The following is a 19,359-nucleotide window of genomic DNA, read 5'->3' on the forward strand; positions in this document are numbered from 1 at the left end:
TGATCGCACGTCCTCGTGGGACTGAAGTGAGGAAGGTGAGGATTCAGGGATGTGACGCACAGGAAGTGTGCACACACGGCCCAACAAGACCTCAGGAGGGCCGAGCCTCCCCTTAACCTCCCCTCCTCCCCCTGGTCTCCCTGCTCCCTGGGATCCTCCATGGCATTTGCTGGAAAACTGACCCAGGAAGGCTGCTTCTAGGACTGAAGAGGATTGTACAGACCTGGACCCTTTAGGGGCACTGATAAAAATTCAGTCTGGACAGTAGTCATGGGGGCTTCTGGAGCCTACTAGGGTGTTGGGGCATCTCTGTCCAAACAGGAGGCAGGTCCCTGATGTCCCAACAGAGTGCAGGGCCCAAGGGTGGGAGGACTGAGCCAACCTCTTATCAGCCCCGCTGTCCAACCCCTGAGCCTGGAGCAATCCTCCTGGCCTCTTCCCACTTCCCCAAAGCCTGGTATAAGGGCAGCTTCTGTGGACCAACAGCCAGAGGCTGAGAGCAGAGGCTTCAGACTCTCAGGAGGTAAGACTCCCTCGGCTTCCCCAGGAGGACAGGCCCAGGGCTGGAATAACCCAGGCTCTGTATGGGAACCAGTGGGGACTCCGGTCCTGTGCACCATAATGACCCCTGTCCTCCCCTTCTTCCCCAGTGTGTCTGACTCTGGCCCTGAAGGTGAGCACGCCTGTTCCTGCAGAAGAGCCAGTCTGAGCTGAGTGCTGGCCCAGGGAGCAGTGATGCGCTCTCAGGAAGAGGGACTTGAGCTGACAACCCCCTGCTCTTCCCCTGATCCTCCAGCTCAGGGTCTGTTCGCTGGGAGACAAGGAAGCTCTCTACTTTGCCTTTTAATCTACCAGTTGAGCAGACCCTGCCTCTCCACTGTGTTCCAGGGGCCGTGCAGACACAAGGGAAGTCCCCAGGAGGGAACGTGGAGCTGTGTGTCTGTCACAAGCCTGCAGGGACATGAAAGGCTGCCTGCTCCTGCCCCTTCTGCTGCTGGGGACAGTTTCTGCTCTCTATCTGGGTGAGTGCTCCCCTTCCCTTCTCATCCATCTTCCTCTCGTCTTTCCTGTGTTGTTTTTTGCTCTGGTGAGTCCAGGGCCACAGGCCCCTGTTTAGTCGCCCCAGCCCCTCTCTAGTTAGATTTCTCCTGGACCCAGAGCTGTGACCTGAACTTTCCCCCAGGGCTCCTTTGTAAGGAAAAACACCCCCTGTGAAGATGAGGGCTCCTCACATCTCTCACCCCCAAATTACCCGCACGTGGTGTCAGCTGGGATCAGGTTCTCATGCAATTGTGTGTGTGATGCAAGAATTCTGGCTCATCCAACCCCCAAGGGATCCCTCCCGTCTTTGGTTCCAGATGGGGTCCCTAGGAAGACTGGGTGGAGCCATCAGAGCTGGCCGTGGTCCTGGAGGAAGGTGGTACCTGGTCTGATGGCGGGGTATTTCTTCTTTGCAGAGAAGGATACCCCTAATGTGGGCAATCCAGAGACACAGGCAGACCTGAGCCAGGGTGCTGAAGGCTCAGGGAGGCAGGAAGGAGAGCTGGCCCTGAGTGGTGAGGTGGTGGAGTCGGGGGGAGAGGAGGCCGAGGACGCCCACGACGATGAGGGGGACTCACAGTCAGACCCAGATGACTTAGATGAGGACGTGCAGTGCCCCAAGGAAGAGGAGACAGTGCAACTTCCGGGGACCCCTGGATGCAAGAGCTGCCGCTACCTGATGGTACAAACACCAAACATATTTAGGAAAGCTCTGGTAAGTGGCAAGGAGGCTGCTGTGTTGGTCTGGGTGTGGGGCAGACAGAGTGGATTCAACCTTCTGTTCCGTATTATTTAGACAAGTGGTTCTCTAAGCATAACATGCATCAGAATATGTTAGTTACTCAACCGTGCCTGGCTCTTTGCGACCGTATGGAGTATAGCCCACCAGGCTCCTCTGTCCATGGAATTCTGCAGGCAAGAATACTGGAGTGGGTTGCCATTTCCTTCTCCGGGGGCTCTTCCCTGACCCAGGGATCAAACCTGGGTCTCCCAGATTGCAAACAGACTCTTTAGCATCTGAGCCACCAGGGAAGTCCCAGGATGCATGTCAGAAGTCTGATTAGAACGCAGCTCTCTTGGGCGAATCCCCTCAATTTCAGGTTTAGCAAATCTGGGGTGTAAGGGTTTATATTTATAACCCATTCCCAGTTGATGTTATTGTTGGTCTAGGGACTGCACTTTGAGATCCACTGGTTTAGATAAAAAGCTTTGGAGTGAGGTGTACCTGTGCTAAATCCCAGAGCTGCCTTCATCAGCTGTTTCATTTGGACAAGTCACTTCACCTTTCTGGGCTCCTGTGTCTTCACTTGTCAGATGGCAATGTATGGTCCCACATAGGAGTTGAGGTGAGGGTTAGCTAATACACGAAAAGCATTTAGAATAGTCCGTTGTTGTTCTTCAGTCTCTAAGTCATGTCCGACTCCTTTTTCCCCATGAACTTCAGCACGCTAGGCTCCCCTGTCCTTCTCTATCTCCCGGAGTTTGCTCAGATTCATGTCCACTGAGTCACTGAGGCTATCTAACCACCTCATCCTCTACAGACTCCTTCTCCTTTTGCCTTCAATCCCTTCCAGCATCAGGGTCTTTTCCAATGAGTCAGCTCTTAGAATCAGGTGGCCAAAGTATTGGAGCTTCAGCTTCAGCATCAGTCCTTCCAATGAATCTTCAAGTTTGAATTCCTTTAGGATGGACTGGTTGGATCTCCTTGCAGTCCAAAGGACTCTCAAGACTCTTCTCCAGCACAATTTGAAAGCATCAGTTCTTTGGTGCTCAGCCTTCTTTATGTTCTAACTCTCACATCCACACATGACTACTGGAAAAACAATACCTTTGACTAAAGGGACCTTTATTGGCAAAGTGATGTTTCTGCTTTAAAAAGCTCTAGGTTTGTCATAGCTTTCCTTCCAAGGAACAAATGTCTTTTAATTTCACGGCTGCAGTCATCTCCACAGTGATTTTGGAGCCCAAGAAAAGAAAATCTGTCACTGTTTATACTTTATCCTCTTCTGCTTCCCATGAAGTGATGGGACCTGAGGCCATGATCTTAGTTTTTTGAATGTTGAGTTTAAGCCAGCTTTTTCACTCTCCTCTTTTACCCTCATCAAGAGGCTGTTTAGTTCCTCTCCACTTTCAGCCATTAGAATGATATCATCTGCATATCTGAGGTTGTTGATATTTCTCCTGGTATTGTTGATTTCAGGTTGTAATTCATCCAGGCCAGCATTTCACATGATGTATTCTGCATATAAGTTAAATTAGCAGGGTGACTATAAACAGCTTTGTCATACTTCTTTCCCAATTTGGAACCAGTCAGTTGTTCCATGTTCTGTTCTAACTGTTGCTTCCTGACCTGCACACAGGCTTCTCAGGAGGCAGGTCAGGTGGTGGTCTGGGATTCCTGTCTCTTGAAGAATTTTCCACAGTCCTTTGTTGTGATCCACACAGTCAAGGTCGTTAGCTTAGTTAATGAAGCAGAAATGGATGTTTTCTGGATCCAACAGATATTGGCGGTTTGATCTGTGGTTTCTCTGCCTTTTCTAAACCCGGCCAGTACTTCTGAATGTTCTCTGGGCGTGCACTCTCGAAGCCCAGGTTGAAGGATTTGAGCTTTCACCTGCTGACATGTGAAATGAGGGCAATTGTACGGCAGTTTGGACATTCTTTGGCACTGCAATTCTTTTGAACTGAAATGAAAACTGACCTTTTCCAGTCCTGAGGTCACTGCTGAAGTTTTTTCAAATTTGCTGCCAAATATTCTGTGCACGACTGAAGCGACTTAGCAGCAGTAGCAGGAGCATTCTGTGCAGCACTTTCACAGCATCTTCTTTTAGGATTTGAAATAGCTCAGCTGGAATTCCATTGCCTCCACTAGCTTTCTTTGTAGTAATGCTTCCCAAGGCCCCCTTGACTTGACACTTAGGATGTCTGGCTGGAGGTGAGTGACCACACCATCATGGTTATCTGGATCATTAGGACGTTTTTTTGCATAGTTCTTTTGTGTATTCTTGCTACCTCTTCTTACTCTCTTCTGCTTCTCTTAAGTCCTTACTCTTTCTGTCCTTTATGGTGACCATCCTTGCAGGAAATATTCTCTTGATATCTCCAATTATCTTGAAGAGTTCTCAGTCTTTCCCATTTTATCGTTTTCCTTGATTTCTTTGCGTTGCTCCTTAAGAAGGGTTTCTGCAGACTCAGGGACTTGCAAGAAACAGTGAATTTTCTACCCCACTATTCTCTGTGCAGAGCATCTGCAAGAAGTGCTACGGAGGCAACCTCATCTCCATCCACAACCTCCTCTTTGATAATTGCATCTCACGCTGGGCCAGAAGGCTCAATCAAGCAAAGGTCTGGATCGGCGTCATCATCAAGCTCTGGGTAAATGAAGGCAAATTTCCTGCTATCAGAAGGTCTTTCTTTTCTTTTTCAAGTTGGTTTAATACTGTAAAATCAATTCACTATCTTAAAAATTTTTTTTTATTTTTTTATGGCTGCGATGGGTCTTTGTTACTACACAGCAGGCTTTCTCTAGCTGCAGCGAGCAGGGGCTGATCTCCAGTTGTGATGCTCCGGCTTCTCACCGGGTGGCTTCTCTCGTTGCAGACCATGGGCTCTAGGGTGCACAGGCTTCACAGTTACTGTCAGAGGCTCTGGAGCCCTGGGTCAGGAGTTTTGGCTCTCAGGCTTTGTTGCTCTGTGGTATGTGGGATCTTCCAGGACCAGGGATCGAACCCATGGCCCCTGCATGGGCAGGCAGCTTCTTCACCACTGGACCACCATGGAAGGCCCGGGGCGGGGGTGTTTCTGAGTGTCTCAAGGCACCACCTGCCCCCATCGAGCCTCATCCTGGCCCAGGAAGCTGGCTTGTGCTGACTGAGGAGACGTGATGACTGAGCGCTTCTCCTCCTCACCCGTGTTCAGTGGCTTCACGCTTGCAGCTTGAAATCTGCCATGGTGGGTGCATTTACGCCAGAGAAATGCACAATTATTATAAACAGGGTTCTTTCTTTCCTCTGCCTCACACTTTCCACCAAAGCTGGCTGTGAAATGTCTATCAGTCCGTCCCTGGAGTCAGGAGACAAGAGTTCATACCCAGCTTGGTCCCTTAGTGGCTGAATGCCTGCCTCCCTATGTCGGTGTCCTCCTCTGTGAGGGTCCTTCCCTCAGAGTGACCCTGGGGCGGTGCCTGAGTAAGTGCTGTCAGCTGTGGTCCTGGGACCAGAGTATCAACACCACCCCGCAGCTTGTTGAAATACAGGATCCTGGGCCGCACCCCAGACCTCCCGAATCAGAATCCACATTCCCACCAGATCGCCAGGAGATGTGTCTGCTCAGTGAAGTTTGAGAAGCCTGCTCTGTGTGAGAGCTGGAAGTGATGTTTGCTCTTACATGTCACTGCCTGAAAACGCTCAGGGATGGGTCTGTACGGTGGGGTCCTATCCATGTGACACGGTGAGAGGAGATTATAAACATCCAGAAGAGATGCTCAGGGGACTTTCAGGAGCACCAGCATCTGTCTTGCTGGACCTCTGCCCTCTGACCCAGCCTCTCTCTTCTGCAGTCCATATACAAGACATTTCGCTGGACCGATGGGAGTCGCTGGAATTTTGGATACTGGGCCCGAGGGCAGCCTGGGAATGGCAGAGGCCACTGCGTGGACCTGAGCACCAGAGGTGAGGGGGCCAGGCGCCCGGACAAGGGGGGTGGTGGACTCGCCCACACGCCCCTGTGAGCTGCACAGGCATGCCTCCCCTAACACTGCCTCCCCCATTAGAGAACCCTGCCCTGTGTGTGAGCAGGGCTGAGGTGCAGGGATCCTCAGAGCCACAGTGAGGGGTCCTGGATGGGGCTGGGGGCTCTGTGTCTTCCAGACTCAGCGAGGCTCCTTCCCTTCCTATGATGGGACGGTGACAAGGAGAGAGTGTGGGACAAATGGGAGGGACACTCGGGAATGGGAGGTGCGGCCGAGGGACACGGGAAAGATGTGGGAACTAGGGCCAGCTGACAGCTGATTCCCCAGCTCCCAACAGCACGGCTGCCCAACCTGCAGGAGTTTAGAACAGGGGCAAAGACCACACGGGCTTCAGTCAGATGGCTGAGCTCCACATCTGGCTCCATTCACTGCTTGTCTGCTGAGATCACGGCAGGTTATCACTCCCCCGAGCCTCAGTTTTCCCATCTGTGAAGTGGGAGTGCTGGCAGCGCTGACCTCCTGGCGTCACTGTGAGGATGGAAGGACAGTCCAAAGGAAGCCCTTAGCACACTGCCTCTGCAAGGGAAGAGATCAGTGATCGTGGCTAGCTGGGACATGGGGAGACATATGGCCCTCGGCTTGGCCTGCAAAGGTCAGCTGGGAGGTGCCTGGCCGGGCACTGGGGACACAGGCCACACTCAGGTGGACTGACAGAACTGTGCTCTCTGCCTGCAGGGGGTCACTGGCGACGAGCTTCATGCAAGTGGCGGCTGCCCTTCGTCTGCTCCTACTAAGCCGGAGGCCGGAGACCCTGCCCCCCCCCGCCCCGCCCCTCTGCCTGCCTGGTCTCACCCACGGCCCCCTTGCCCCCCAGCCTCCCTGGGTCATAAAGCCACGTTCTCACAGCATCTCCTGACTGTTGTCTCTTTGCTGCGCACTTTGGAGGAGTCCTCTCTGTTGGAGAATCCTGGAAGCCCTCGTTCTGGCTTTGCAGGCAGGGCAGGGGGACTTTGAGAAGTAACAGCTGGAGCGGGACTCCTGCCGGTGGGGCGGGAGCGGGTGGCACTGAGGGGTTTCACTGCAGTGGCCCCTCGGGGCCGGCGGGACCGGGCGGGGGTCCTGCTCCCAAAGGCCCCCCCAGGGTCTGGTGGTTGGGGGGGGGACTGGCCCTCTTTCTTCGGATTCAGCAAGGCATGCGGGGTGTGGTCAGAAGTGGTGGCTTTCCAAGTGGAGGCGGCGAGGGGGACTGGAGGGCTGGATGGAGCCGTGAGTGCCCCCTGGGGTCACCACGTGGTGGAGGAGAAAGGGGTCTCTCCCGGGGTGGCCCGCTCCTCCAGCCCCTGTGCGGTCTGGCCTCAGGTATTGGGCCCTCTTTAACGTTCTCCTAGCCGTCTGTGGCTGTGCTCAAAGGTCCCAGCTTCTAGGACGGCTTCCCCCTCTCTCCTTTCTCTAGACAGTCGCTGTCATCCTTACAGCCAGTCCTCGGTCCTTGGTCCCCTTGTTCCGGCTCTTCAACTTGGGGCAGATTCAGTTTTTCATCTGAGGAAATCTCAGCCTACAGCTTTTCTTTCTCCACTTGACCCCTTTCTATTGTTTCTGGGATCAGAGGCACAGAGCCACCTTCCTCCCTGGCCACCCACCTGTTCCAGGATCTCTGCTCATGAAGAAGCAGGGACTCTAGAGCAGGACTTGCAGGGATGCCTCAGGCTCCTGCGAGCCTGCAGTCTTGTCCTACTGTGACATTCTCAATGCTGTCCTTTCTGCAAGACGCAAATGATGACCACATCTTTTGCTGTGAGCTCATTGAATGTTTTGTGCTAATAATTTTCTGTGCATTATGTCCTTTAATCTTCATAATATCCCCATGAGGTATGTGTGTGGTGCATCCAGATCTCAAACAAAGGAAGTTAGTAGATGATGGAATTAATACCAAACCCTCAACTGCCTGACCCTAAGTTCATGCCCTTAACCATGAGGACCTCATGTGGGAGCCTGGGTTCTCCTGGGGTGAGTGTGTGGTGTAGGGGTGGACATGTCCATTCAGTCACTTCAGTCACTCAGTCGTGTCCAGCTTTTTGCAACCCCCTGGACTGCAGCATGCCAGGCTTCCCAGTCCATCATCAACTCACAGAGTTCTCTCAAACTCATGTCCATCGGGTTGATGATGCCATGCAACCATCTCATCCTCTGTCGTCCCCTTCTCCTCCTGCCTTCAATCTTTCCCAGCATCAGGGTCTTTTCAGTGAGTCAGTTCTTCACACCAGGTGGCCAACATATTGGAGCTTCAGCTTCAGCATCGGTCCTTCCAATGAACACTCAGGACTGATCTCCTTTAGGACGGATTGGTTGGCTCTCCTTGCTGTCCAAGGGACTCTCAAGAGGCTTCTCCAACACTACAGTTCAAACCCATAAATTCTTCAGCACTCAGCTTTCTTTATAGTCCAACTCTCACATCCATATATGACTACTGGAAAAACCATAGCTTTGACTAGATGGACCTTTGTTGGCAAAGTAATGCCTCTGATTTTTAATAAGCTGTCTAGGTTGGTCATAACTTTTCTTCTAAGGAGCAAGTATCTTTTAATTTCATGGCTGCAGTCACCATCTGCAGTGATTTTGGAGATCCCAAACATAAAGTCTGACACTGTTTCCACTGTTTCCCCATCTATTTCCCATGAAGTGCCAGGATTGGATGCCATGATCTTAGTTTTCTGAATGTTGAGTCTTTTTCACTCTCCTCTTTCACTTTCATCAAGAGGCTCTTTAGTTCTTCTTTGCTTTCTGCCATAAGGGTGGTGTCATCTGCATATCTGAGGTTATTGATATTTCTCCCAGAAATCTTGATTCCAGCTTGTGTTTCATCCAGCCCAGTGTTTCTCATGATGTACTCTGCATAGAAGTTAAGTAAGCAGGGTGACAGTATACAGCCTTGACGTACTCCTTTCCCTATTTGGAACCAGTCTGTTGTTCCATGTCCAGTTCTAACTGTTGCTTCCTGACCTGCATACAGATTTCTCAAGAGACAAGTCAGGTGGTCTGGTAGTCTCATCTTTTTAAGAATTTTCCACAGTTTGTTGTATTCCACGCAAGGCTTTGGCATAGTCAATAAGCAGAAATAGATGTTTTTCTGGAACTCTCTTGCTTTTTCAATGATCCAACAGATGTTGGCAATATGATCTCTGGTTCCTTTGCCTTTTCTAAAACCACCTTGAACATCTGGAAGTTCACGTTTCACATACTGTTGAAGCCTGGCTTGGAGAATTTTGAGCATTACTTTACTAGCAGGTGAGATGAGTGCAATTGTGCGGTAGTTTGAGCATTCTTTGGCATTGCTTGTCTTTGGGATTGGAATGAAAACTGACCTTTTCCAGTCCTGTGGCCACTGCTGAGTTTTCCAAATTTGCTGGCGTATTGAGTGCAGCACTTTCACAGCATCATCTTTCAGGATTTGAAAGAGCTCAACTGGAATTCCATCACCTCCGCTAGCTTTGTTTGTAGTGATGTTTTCTAAGGCCCACTTGACTTCACATTCCAGGATGTCTGGCTCTAGGTCAGTGATCACACCATCGTGATTATCTGGGTTGTGAAGATCTTTTTTGTACAGTTCTTCTGTGTATTCTTGCCATCTCTTCTTAATACCTTCTGCTTCTGTTAGGTCCATACGTTTTTCTTTACTGTGCCCATCTTTGCATGAAATGTTCCCTCAGCATCTCCAATTTTCTTGAAGATCTCTAGTCTTTCCCATTCTATTGTTTTCCTCTATTTCTTTGCATTGATCACTGAGGAAGGCCGTCTTATCTCTCCTTGCTATTCTCTGGAACTCTGCATTCAAATGGGTATAGCTTTCCTTTTCCCCCTTTGCCTTTCGCTTCTCTTCTTTTCACAGCTATTCATAAGGACTTCTCAGAAAACCATTTTGCCTTTTTGCATTTCTTTTTCTTGGGGATGGTTTGATCCTTGCCTCCTGTACAATGTCATGAACCTCTGTCCATAGTTCTTCAGGCACTCTGTTTATCAGATCCAATCCCTTGATTCTATTTCTCACTTCCACTGTATAATCATAAGGGTTTTGATTTAGGTCATACCTGAATGGTGTAGTGGTTTTCCCTATTTTCTTCAATTTAAGTCTGTATTTGGCAATAAGGAGTTCATTATCTGAGCCACAGTCAGCTTCCAGTCTTGTTTTTGCTGACTATATAGAGCTTTTCCATCTTCGGCTGCAAAGAATATAATCAATCTGATTTCACTGTTGGCCATCTGGTGATGTCCATGTGTAGAGTCTTCTCTTGTGTTGTTGGAAGAGAGTGTTTGCTATGACCAGGGCGTTCTCTTGGCAAAACTCTCTTAGTCTTTGCCCTGTTTCATTCTGTACATCAAGGCCAAATTTGCCTGTTAATCCAGGTGTTTTTTTGACTTCTTACTTTTGTGGTCCAGTCCCCTATAATGAAAACGACATCTGTTTTGGTTGTTAGTTCTAGAAGGTCTTGTAGGTATTCATAGAACCATTCAACTTCAGCTTCTTCAGCATTACTAATCGGGACATAGACGTGGATTACCATGATATTGAATGGTTTGCCTTGGAAATGAACAGAGATCATTCTGTTGTTTTTGAGATTGCATCCAAGTACTGCATTTGGGACTCTTTTGTTGACTATGATGGGTACTCCATTTCTTCTAATAGATTCTTGCCCTCAGCAGTAGATATAATGGTCATCTGAGTTAAATTCACCCATTCCAGTCCATTTTAGTTCACTGATTCCTAGAATGTCAGTGTTCACTCTTGCCATCTCCTATTTGCCCACTTCCAATTTGTCTTGATTCACGGACCTAACTTTTCAGGTTCCCATTCCATTTTGCTCTTTACAGCATTGGACCTTGCTTCCATCAGGCTGAGTATCTGCATGTGACCCATGGAGGGATGCAAGGATCTCCAGAGCATGTCCTTTCAGTCAGTAGGATTTCGTGGCTGGAAGTGTTGGCTGCTTCCTGCACATGATCACATGGGATACAACATGGAGGGGAGGAAGGAGACCATCCTTGACTCTTTTATTTTTTCTTAAAAAAAAAAAAATCATTTCTTTGTGGCTGTGCTGGTCCTTGCTGCTGCACGCAGGCTTTCTCTAGTTGCAGCAAGTGAGGACTGCTCTCTAGTTGCAGCTCAGGGGCTCAGTTGCCCCATGAGGCGTGGGCTCTTCCCAGACCAGGGACTGAAACACTGTCCCTTGCATTGCAAGGCAGATTCTTAACCATTGGACCATTAGGGAAGCCCCAAGTCCTCTACTCTTGTGCTCACCTTGGGGCACAGGATTCCAACCTCGCTGAGGCCGAGGGAGTCCCAGTCCAAGGTGAGGAAGGAGGGTGTCTTGAACCCCCTTAGCTGGGGCAGGTGCAGTGAGCAGAAAGTGAGACATCAACGCTGTGAAGCCCTTTTCTCCAGAACTCCTCAAATACATAGAAGAACATAAGGTCCCAGGGTCTTAGAGGCAAATAAATAACCTCATTTAAACATTATTTTATTATTTATTCATTTGATTTGGCTGTGCTGGGTCTTCTTTGGAGTTCAAAGGCTTCTCTAGCTGTGGCCCTGGTCTGTAGAGCTCAGGCGCTCAGTAGCTGTGTCTCGCAAGCTCTGTTTGTGGCAGCAAGTGGGATCTAATTCCCTGACCAGGGATGGAACCCCGGCCCCTGATTTGGGAGCTTGGAGTCTTAGCCAATGGATCACCAGGGAAGTCCCACCCCAGGGCCTTAAGAAGCAAATTAAGAACCTTAATGTTTTGAGTGTGGCCCCGATAGGAGAGGATACTTACTCAAGTTTGCAGAGTGAGGTGAAAAAGAAAGAAATCAAACTGAGGTCCGCTGTACCTGCTGTTGTCTAGATTTCCATGACGGCGGTTTTCTGACACGACTCACGGGTTCAGCCCTGTGCTGGGGCAGAGCTTTCGCTCCTGTCCACGGGGATTTTGTGTTCTGGTGCGGGGAGGCGTTGCTTCTCTTTGTGCCAGAATTAATAAAGAGCAACAAAGTCCCTCGTTTATTAAGCATTAAATATGTGCTGGGCTCTGACTTTGTGCTCAGGGAGACCTCATCTTGTTCCTCACAAATCTCTTCTGTTGGCGGTGTGTTGGTGGCAGAGGTGTGACTTCTCTCTTTGGGGGGTTAAATCAACAAGGAGGCATCTGGGCTCCTGGAAAGATTCTGTGTCTTGACGTGGGCTCCATCACATGGTAAATCTCCTCTGTGACAATTCCCTGAGCAGTCTACGATGCAGTGCAGGCGACAGGCTGCATCTTAAACATCCTTAAGATACATTTTAAATACAATAAGAGCACTGGCCTGATATCCCCACACATGGGCTTGCGTGTCACCTTTCCCCTCCAAAATGATGCTAACTAAGCTCTGGGCAGCTCAGCTGGTGTCTTTACAGCAGAGTCCCTGGAGTTCCTTACATCATCCTGAAATCCAGAGAGCAGCCCCTCAGCCAACTCTCGGTGCTTACTGGTTGACCAGGGGGATAGTTGGGTCCTGGTTTCCTAACAAAGCCCACATGCCTGGCACTGTCCTCAGAGCATTACTGGAGTGGATCTCATTAGAGGCAGGTCCTGTCATTGGCCTTGGTTTGTGGATAGGAATATTGAGACCCGAATGGCTGAGTCTGGAGTGGCGATTGCATTCTACATCACAGCACACTGCCCTCTGCAAGATGTGGGGCTGACGGACCTCACACAAGGGGCAGAGCTGAAACCCCTACGAACAGAGATGCACGCGGTAAGCTCAAGAGGTGGGGTTTCACGGACACTGAAAAGGTAGGTGCCATTACCTAATGGGTAACAGTTGAGCGAATCAAAGACAGCAAGGTCATGGGAGTCAGACATGCGTCTTCGAACTCGCTGTGTGGCCTTGGGCAAGTCACTTCCCCTCTCTGATGGAGCTGTCGACTAGAATGGCGGTGCCTAAGGCCCTCAGGTGAATGTAAAGATTAAGAAGGTAGGATAAGGATACAAAAGCCTTACTGAAGCACAGCGTTGGGATGGTGTGGAGCTCCAGAAATGTTATGTCCAGACTCCAGCCCCATGGTTAAGACTCTGAGCTTCCCCTGCAGGGCGTGTGGGACCGATCCTTGGTTGGGGAACTAAGACTTCGCCTGCCTTGTGGCAAGGCCTAGAAAGCTGTTTCCAGTTTCACACTGGGCCACATCATCATGATGTCGAGGGGGTCCCTGAAGTCACTGGGATGTCTTTGCCCAGGGTCAGCTTAGGGGAGGGGCCGGCCAGAGGGATGGGATTCCAGGGACAGGAGGCCAAGGGTAGACAGGCGGATAAGGAGCCGAAAGGCTTGTCTCTGACTTGTCGTGTGGTCTTGGGCAACTTATTTCAGCTCTCTGAGAGGCTGTTTCCTAATGTGTGAAACAGGGACGTTTACATGAAACAGCGCTTGAAAAGCGTATCATGGCATTGGTTTGCAACACCAGCCGGTGTTATTGGTCATCCCAACTGCTGTGTGGAATGGTGTCCCTGGCCTGGGCCCAGGACTGGGAGAATAATGGAGGAGTGCCTAGGCCTCCACTCCTCCTCCAAGGGAAGTCTCCAGCTTGAAATCTGGAGACCAGGTTTTCCCTCTCTGGAACTGACCAATCCCCCCAAGCCCCAAGTCAGGTAGATAAGCTGAGGGTCGGGTCCGTTGGCCCCGGGAGATAAGGGCTGAGACCGTTACTCTGTAATCAGCCCAGAAGTGGCCTCTCAGACACTTCTCCATTTTCAGGGCCCTGGGGAGAGCAGAGGCCAGGCAAGAAAGCCTAGGTGACCCGTCACTGGTGCCCTGAGCGCTGGCCTGGAATCGAAGGTACAAAAATACACTGCCCAGCTAGGCTACCCCAGAGCGGAGGCAACACCCTGACGGGTCCATGGGCTCTGGGCCATGACGTCCGGCAAAATCAAGCCTCAGCCCTTGCTGGCCTCTCCTTGGATTGCAGTGAATGTGGCTGGAACTTGATTGATGACTATCTTGACATTTGTTCATCATGGTACTTTTGCAGTGATTCTGACTTTTAAGAGAGATTGCATGAAATGTTTATTTATCTTGATTACTGAATTCTTTAGTGTCCCCTTGAACTCTGCAACTGAGCTGAGTGCCTCATTTGCTGCCTCTTGTGCCAACCGTGGGGGCTGGTGGATTGGAAGGGAAGCGTGGCCCACAGAGAATGGGAAGACTCAGTACGAAGGTCTCCACTCCAGCTGTTGCTTCCTTATGAGAAGATCTGCCTCTAGGCTGGACAACAAGTCCTGAACTAGGTCAGTGAACTTGAGAGAGGCAGTTTTGCTTTCTCGAGGACATTTGGAAATGTGTGGAGACGTATCAGAGTGACTTAACGGAGCTGAACTTTCTACAAAACATAGGAGAACCCCTCCGCCGACCCCCATCAAAGAATGATTTGACTGCCAACAATAATTGTGCAAAGGCTGAGAGCCTTGATCGAGAGCCACAGTGTAAAGGAAAGGGCATGCATTTTTCATCTTTAAGATGAGAAGGAGATGGAGAGAGAGGAGAGAGAGAAACAGGAAGAGAGTGAAGAAGGGAAAGAGGGGGAGAGACAGACACAGAGAGGGAGAGAAGGTTTTGAGCCCCAAAGGCTTAGTAATCCCAGCTCCCCCACTTCCCGCACAACCTTGGCAAGTCACCTGCCCTCTCTGAATCTTTCTTCACATCAGTGAAGTCAGGCTGATCGCATGTCCTCGTGGGACTGAGGTGAGGAAGGTGAGGATTCAGGGATATGACGCACAGGAAGCGTGCGCACACGGCCCAACAAAAGCTCAGGAGGGCCGAGCCTCCCCTTAACCTCCCCCTCCTCCCCCTGATCTCCCTGCCCCCAGGATCCTCCATGGCATTTGCTGGAAAACTGACCCAGGAAAGGCTGCTTCTGGGATTGAAGAGGATTGTTCAGACCTGGACCCTTTAGGGGCACTGATAAAAATTCAGTCTGGACAGTAGTCATGGGGTCTTCTGGAGCCTACTAAGATGTTAAGCCATCTATGTCCAAACAGGAGGCAGGTCCCTGACATCCCAGCAGAGAGCACAGCCCAGGGGTGGGAGGACTGAGCCAACCTCTTATCAGCCCCGCTGTCCAACCCCCGAGCCTGGGGCAATCCTCCTGGCCTCTTCCCATTTCCCCAAAGCCTGGTATAAGGGCAGCTTCTGTGCACCAACAGCCAGAGGCTGAGAGCGGAGGCTTCAGACTCTCAGGAGGTAAGTGCTCCCTCAGTCCCCCGGGAGGACAGGTTCAGGGCTGTGAAGAACCCAGGCTTTATATGGGAACCACCAGGGACTCTGGTCCTGTGCACCATAATGACCCCTGTCCTCCCCTTCTTCCCCAGTGTGTCTGACTCTGGCCCTGAAGGTGAGCACACCTGTGCCTGCAGAAGAGCCAGTCTGAGCTGAGTGCTGGCCCAGGGAGCAGTGACGCGCTCTCAGGAAAAGGGACTTGAGCTGACAACCCCCTGCTCTTCCCCTGATCCTCCAGCTCGGGGTCTGTTCTCTGGGAGACAAGGAAGCTCTCTACTTTGCCCTTTAATCTACCAGTTGAGCAGACCCTGCCTCTCCACTGTGTTCCAGGGGCCGTGCAGACACAAGGGAAGTCCCCAGGAGGGAACGTGGAGCTGTGTGTCTGTCACAAGACTGTAGGGACATGAAAGGCTGCCTGTTCCTGCCCCTTCTGCTGCTGGGGACAGTTTCTGCTCTCTATCTGGGTGAGTGCTCCACTTCCCTTCTCATCCATCTTCCTCTCATCTTTCCTGCATTGTTTTTTGCTCTGGTGAGTCCAGGGCCACAAGCCCCTGTTCAGTCGCCCCAGCCCCTCTCTAGTTAGATTTCTCCTGGACCCAGAGCTGTGACCTGAACTTCCCCCCAGGGCTCCTTTGCAAGGAAAAACACCCCCTGTGAAGATGAGGGCTCCTCACATCTCTCACTCCCAAATTACCCGCATGTGGTGTCAGCTGGCATCAGGTTCTCTGCAATTGTGTGTGTGATGCAAGAATTCTGGCTCATCCAACCCCCAAGGGATCCCTCCCGTCTTTGGTTCCAGATGGGGTCCCTAGGAAGACTGGGTGGAGCCATCAGAGCTGTCCGTGGTCCTGGAGGAAGGTGGTACCTGGTCTGATGGCGGGGTGTTTCTTCTTTGCAGAGAAGGATGCCCCCCATGTGGGCAGTCCAGAGACACAGGCAGACCTGAGCCAGGATCCTGAAGGCCCAGGGGGGCAGGAAGGAGAGCTGGCCCTGAGTGGTGAGGTGGTGGAGTCGGGGGGAGAGGAGGCCGAGGGCGCCCACGACGATGAGGGGGACTCACAGTCAGACCCAGATGACTTAGATGAGGACGTGCAGTGCCCCAAGGAAGAGGAGACAGTGCAACTTCCGGGCAGTCCTGAGTGCAAGACCTGCCGCTACACGCTGGTGCGGACCCCAAAGAAGTTTAAGAAAGCTCAGGTATATGGCAGCGAGGCTGCTACGAGGGACCAGGGATGGAGAGATAGGGTTGGATTCAATGTTCCGTTTCTTCTTATTTAGACTAATGGTTCTCTTAGCCTAATATGCATCAGAAAAGAAAGTGAAAGAAAGAAAGTGAAGTTGCTCAGTCGTATCTGATTCTTTACGACCCCATGAGTGTAGCCTACCAGGGTCATCTGTCCATGGGATTTTCCAGGCAAGAATACTGGAGTGGGTTGACACTTCCTTCTGTAGGGGAACTTCCTAACTCTGGGATCAAACCCAGGTCCAGCATTGCAGGTGGATTCTTTACCAGCTGAGCCACCAGGGAAGCCCAAATAAAGGCACAAGAGATGGGATTCAGGGGAGCAGTAGATACCTGATTTCTGATTTGCAAATGGATGTGGGGTCTGTCCTGGAGACTCAGGAACTTAACATGAAAACAGTGAATTTTCTCTCCCGACTGTTCTCTCTGCAGAGAGCCTGCAGGAAGTGCTACCGAGGCAACCTCGCCTCCATCCACAGTTTGAAATTCAACCGTCACGTTCAGAGCTTGGCCACGAAGATCAATGAAGCAGAGGTTTGGATCGGAGGCTTCATCAGAGGTTGGGTAAGTGAGGTGCCAGTGTCCAGAGAGAGGAAGCTCTTTCTTTCTGTCCTTTATAAAAAGGTTGGTTTAATACTGGGAAGTCAATCCTGTATCTTTTAAAAGCCTTTTTCCTGTATTCATATTTGCCTGCACACGGGCTTTCTCTAGGTGTGGCTGGGGCACCCTCTGGCTGTGGGGCATGGGTTTCTTATTGAGGTGGCTTTGCTTTTGGGGCGCACAGAATCGAGAGCCCCACTCGGCGGTGGGAGCACAAGTGGGGGCTGTGTGGCACGTGGGGTCTTCCAGGACCAGGGAGCAAACCCACGGCCCCAGCAAGGGCAGGCAGCTTCCTCACCCCTGGATCACCAGGGAAGGCCCGGGGCGGGGGTGTTTCGGAGTGCCTCAAGGCTCCACCTGCCCCCGTCGAGCCTCATCCTGGCCCCGGAAGCCGGCTTGTGCTGACGTAGGAGACGTGATGAGTGAGCGCTTCTCCTCCTCACCCGTGTTCAGTGGCTTCAAGCTTGCAGCTTGAAATCTGCCCCGGTGGGTGCGTTTGCACAGAGAAATGGACAGTTATCATAAACAGGGTTCTTTCTTTCCTCTGCCTCACACTTTCCACCAAAGCTGGCTGTGAAATGTCTATCAGTCCGTCCCTGGAGTCAGGAAGTAGAGTTCATACCCAGCTCTGTGCATGACTGGCTGAATGCCTGCCTCCCTATGTCGGTGTCCTCCTCTGTGAGGGTCCTTCCCTCAGAGTGACCCTGGGGCGGTGCCCGAGTAAGTGCTGTCAGCTGTGGTCCTGGGACCAGAGTATCAACACCACCCCGCAGCTTGTTGAAATACAGGATCCTGGGCCGCACCCCAGACCTCCCGAATCAGAATCCACATTCCCACCAGATCGCCAGGAGATGTGTCTGCTCAGTGAAGTTTGAGAAGCCTGCTCGGCGTGGCAGCTGGAAGCGATGTTTGCTCTTCCGTGTCATTACCTGTAAACCGCTGGGAGTGGGTCTGTATGGTGGGGTCCTAGCCAGGTGACACGGTGAGAGGAGATTATAGACATCCAGAAGGGATGCTCAGGGGACTTTCAAGAGCTCCAGCATCTGTCTTGCTGGACCTCTGCCCTCTGACCCAGCCTCTCTCTTCTCTAGTGCCTGTGGAGAACATATCGCTGGACTGATGGGAGTTCTTGGAATTTTACATACTGGGCCAGGTGGCAACCTACGTTTGGGAGAGGCCGCTGTGTGGCCCTGAGCACCAGAGGTGAGGGGGCCAAGTGCCCGGACAAGGTAGGGGTGAGGACTCGCACACACGCCCCTGTGAGCTGCACAGACATGCTTCCCCTCCCACAGCCTCCCCCACTAGAGAACCGCACCCTGTGTGTGAGCAGGGCTGAGGTGCAGGGATCCTCAGAGCCACAGTGAGGGGTCCTGGACAGGGCTGGGGACTCTGTGTCCTCCAGACTCAGCAAGGCTCCTTCCCTTCCTCTGACGGGACGGTGACAAGATGAGAGTGTGGGACAGATGGGAGGGACACTCGGGAATGTGAGGTGTGGCCGAGGGACACAGGAAAGATGTGGGAACTAGGGCCAGCTGACAGATGATTCCCCAGCTCCCAACAGCACAGCTGTCTGACGTGCGGGAGTTTAGAACAGGGGCGAAGACCACACGGGCTGCAGTCATATGGCCGAGGTCCACATCTGGCTCCATTCACTGCTTGTCTGCTGAGATCAGGGCAGGTTATCACTCCCCTGAGCCTCAGTTTCCCCATCTGTGAAGTGGGAGTGCTGGCAGCCCTGACCTCCTGGCGTCACTGTGAGGATGGAAGGACAATCCTTAGGAAGCCCTTAGCACACTGCCTCTGCAAGAGAAGAGATCAGTGATCGTGGCTAGCTGGGACATGGGGAGACATATGGCCCTTGGCTTGGCCTGCAAAGGTCAGCTGAGAGGTGCCTGGCTGGGCACTGGGGACACAGGCCACACTCAGGTGGACTGACAGAACTGTGCTCTCTGCTGGCAGGGGGTCACTGGCGACGAGCTTCATGCAAAAGGCGGCTGCCCTTCATTTGCTCCTTCTAAGCCGGAGGCCGGAGACCCTGCCCCTGCCCCCTGGCCCCCCTGCCTGCCCCATCTCACCCCTGCCCCCTGCCCCCCTGCCTCTCTGCATCATAAAGCCACATTTCACAGCATCTCCTGACTGTTGTCTCCTCACTGCCCACTTTGGAGGAGTCGTCTGGGTTGGAGAATCCTGGAAGCTCTCATTCTGCCTTTGCTGGGAAAGATTGAGGGCAGGCGGAGAAGGGGGTGACAGAGGATGACATGGTTGGATGGCATCACAGACTCAATGGACATGGGTTTGGGTGGACTCCTGGAGTTGGTGATGGACAGGGAGGCCTGGCGTGCTGCAGTCCACGGGTTCGCAAAGAGTCAGACACGACTGAGCCACTGAACTGAACTGTTGTTCCATGTCCAGTTCTAACTGTTGCTTCCTGACCTGCTTTCAGATTTCTCATGAGGCAGATCAGGTGGTCTGATATTCCCCTCACTTTAAGAATTTCCCAGTTTACTGT

The 19,359-nt window shown here is 51.7% G+C and overlaps 2 protein-coding genes across 2 annotated transcripts; both read left to right on the forward strand.

The window, feature by feature from the left end:
- The first annotated feature begins 256 nt into the window (after positions 1 to 256).
- LOC112579540 (proteoglycan 3-like) lies at positions 257 to 6,626 on the forward strand. Its single transcript, XM_025266028.3, has 7 exons — positions 257 to 523; positions 651 to 673; positions 889 to 1,022; positions 1,458 to 1,756; positions 4,285 to 4,416; positions 5,600 to 5,711; positions 6,467 to 6,626. Exons 3-7 carry the CDS (start codon positions 962 to 964, stop codon positions 6,523 to 6,525), a joined length of 663 nt encoding a protein of 220 aa, XP_025121813.3. The 5' UTR covers positions 257 to 523; positions 651 to 673; positions 889 to 961; the 3' UTR covers positions 6,526 to 6,626.
- An 8,784-nt stretch (positions 6,627 to 15,410) lies between these two features.
- Positions 15,411 to 18,967, forward strand: LOC102406054 (proteoglycan 3). The gene is made up of 5 exons (XM_044928940.2): positions 15,411 to 15,471; positions 15,906 to 16,204; positions 16,683 to 16,814; positions 17,942 to 18,053; positions 18,810 to 18,967. Exons 1-5 carry the CDS (start codon positions 15,411 to 15,413, stop codon positions 18,866 to 18,868), a joined length of 663 nt encoding a protein of 220 aa, XP_044784875.2. The 3' UTR covers positions 18,869 to 18,967.
- Positions 18,968 to 19,359: the final 392 nt, after the last annotated feature.

Source organism: Bubalus bubalis, chromosome 16 (genome assembly GCF_019923935.1).
Source record: "Bubalus bubalis isolate 160015118507 breed Murrah chromosome 16, NDDB_SH_1, whole genome shotgun sequence".
In the NCBI taxonomy this organism is placed as follows: domain Eukaryota; kingdom Metazoa; phylum Chordata; class Mammalia; order Artiodactyla; family Bovidae; genus Bubalus; species Bubalus bubalis.

Coding starts and splice junctions, on each gene's coding strand:
- LOC112579540 (XM_025266028.3), top strand. CDS start 962: ATGAAAGGCTGCCTGCTCCTGCCCCTTCTGCTGCTGGGGACAGTTTCT. Junction 1,757..4,284: donor ACATATTTAGGAAAGCTCTG/GTAAGTGGCAAG, acceptor TTCTCTGTGCAG/AGCATCTGCAAGAAGTGCTA. Junction 5,712..6,466: donor CGTGGACCTGAGCACCAGAG/GTGAGGGGGCCA, acceptor CTCTGCCTGCAG/GGGGTCACTGGCGACGAGCT.
- LOC102406054 (XM_044928940.2), top strand. CDS start 15,411: ATGAAAGGCTGCCTGTTCCTGCCCCTTCTGCTGCTGGGGACAGTTTCT. Junction 16,205..16,682: donor AGAAGTTTAAGAAAGCTCAG/GTATATGGCAGC, acceptor TTCTCTCTGCAG/AGAGCCTGCAGGAAGTGCTA. Junction 16,815..17,941: donor GAGGCTTCATCAGAGGTTGG/GTAAGTGAGGTG, acceptor TCTCTTCTCTAG/TGCCTGTGGAGAACATATCG.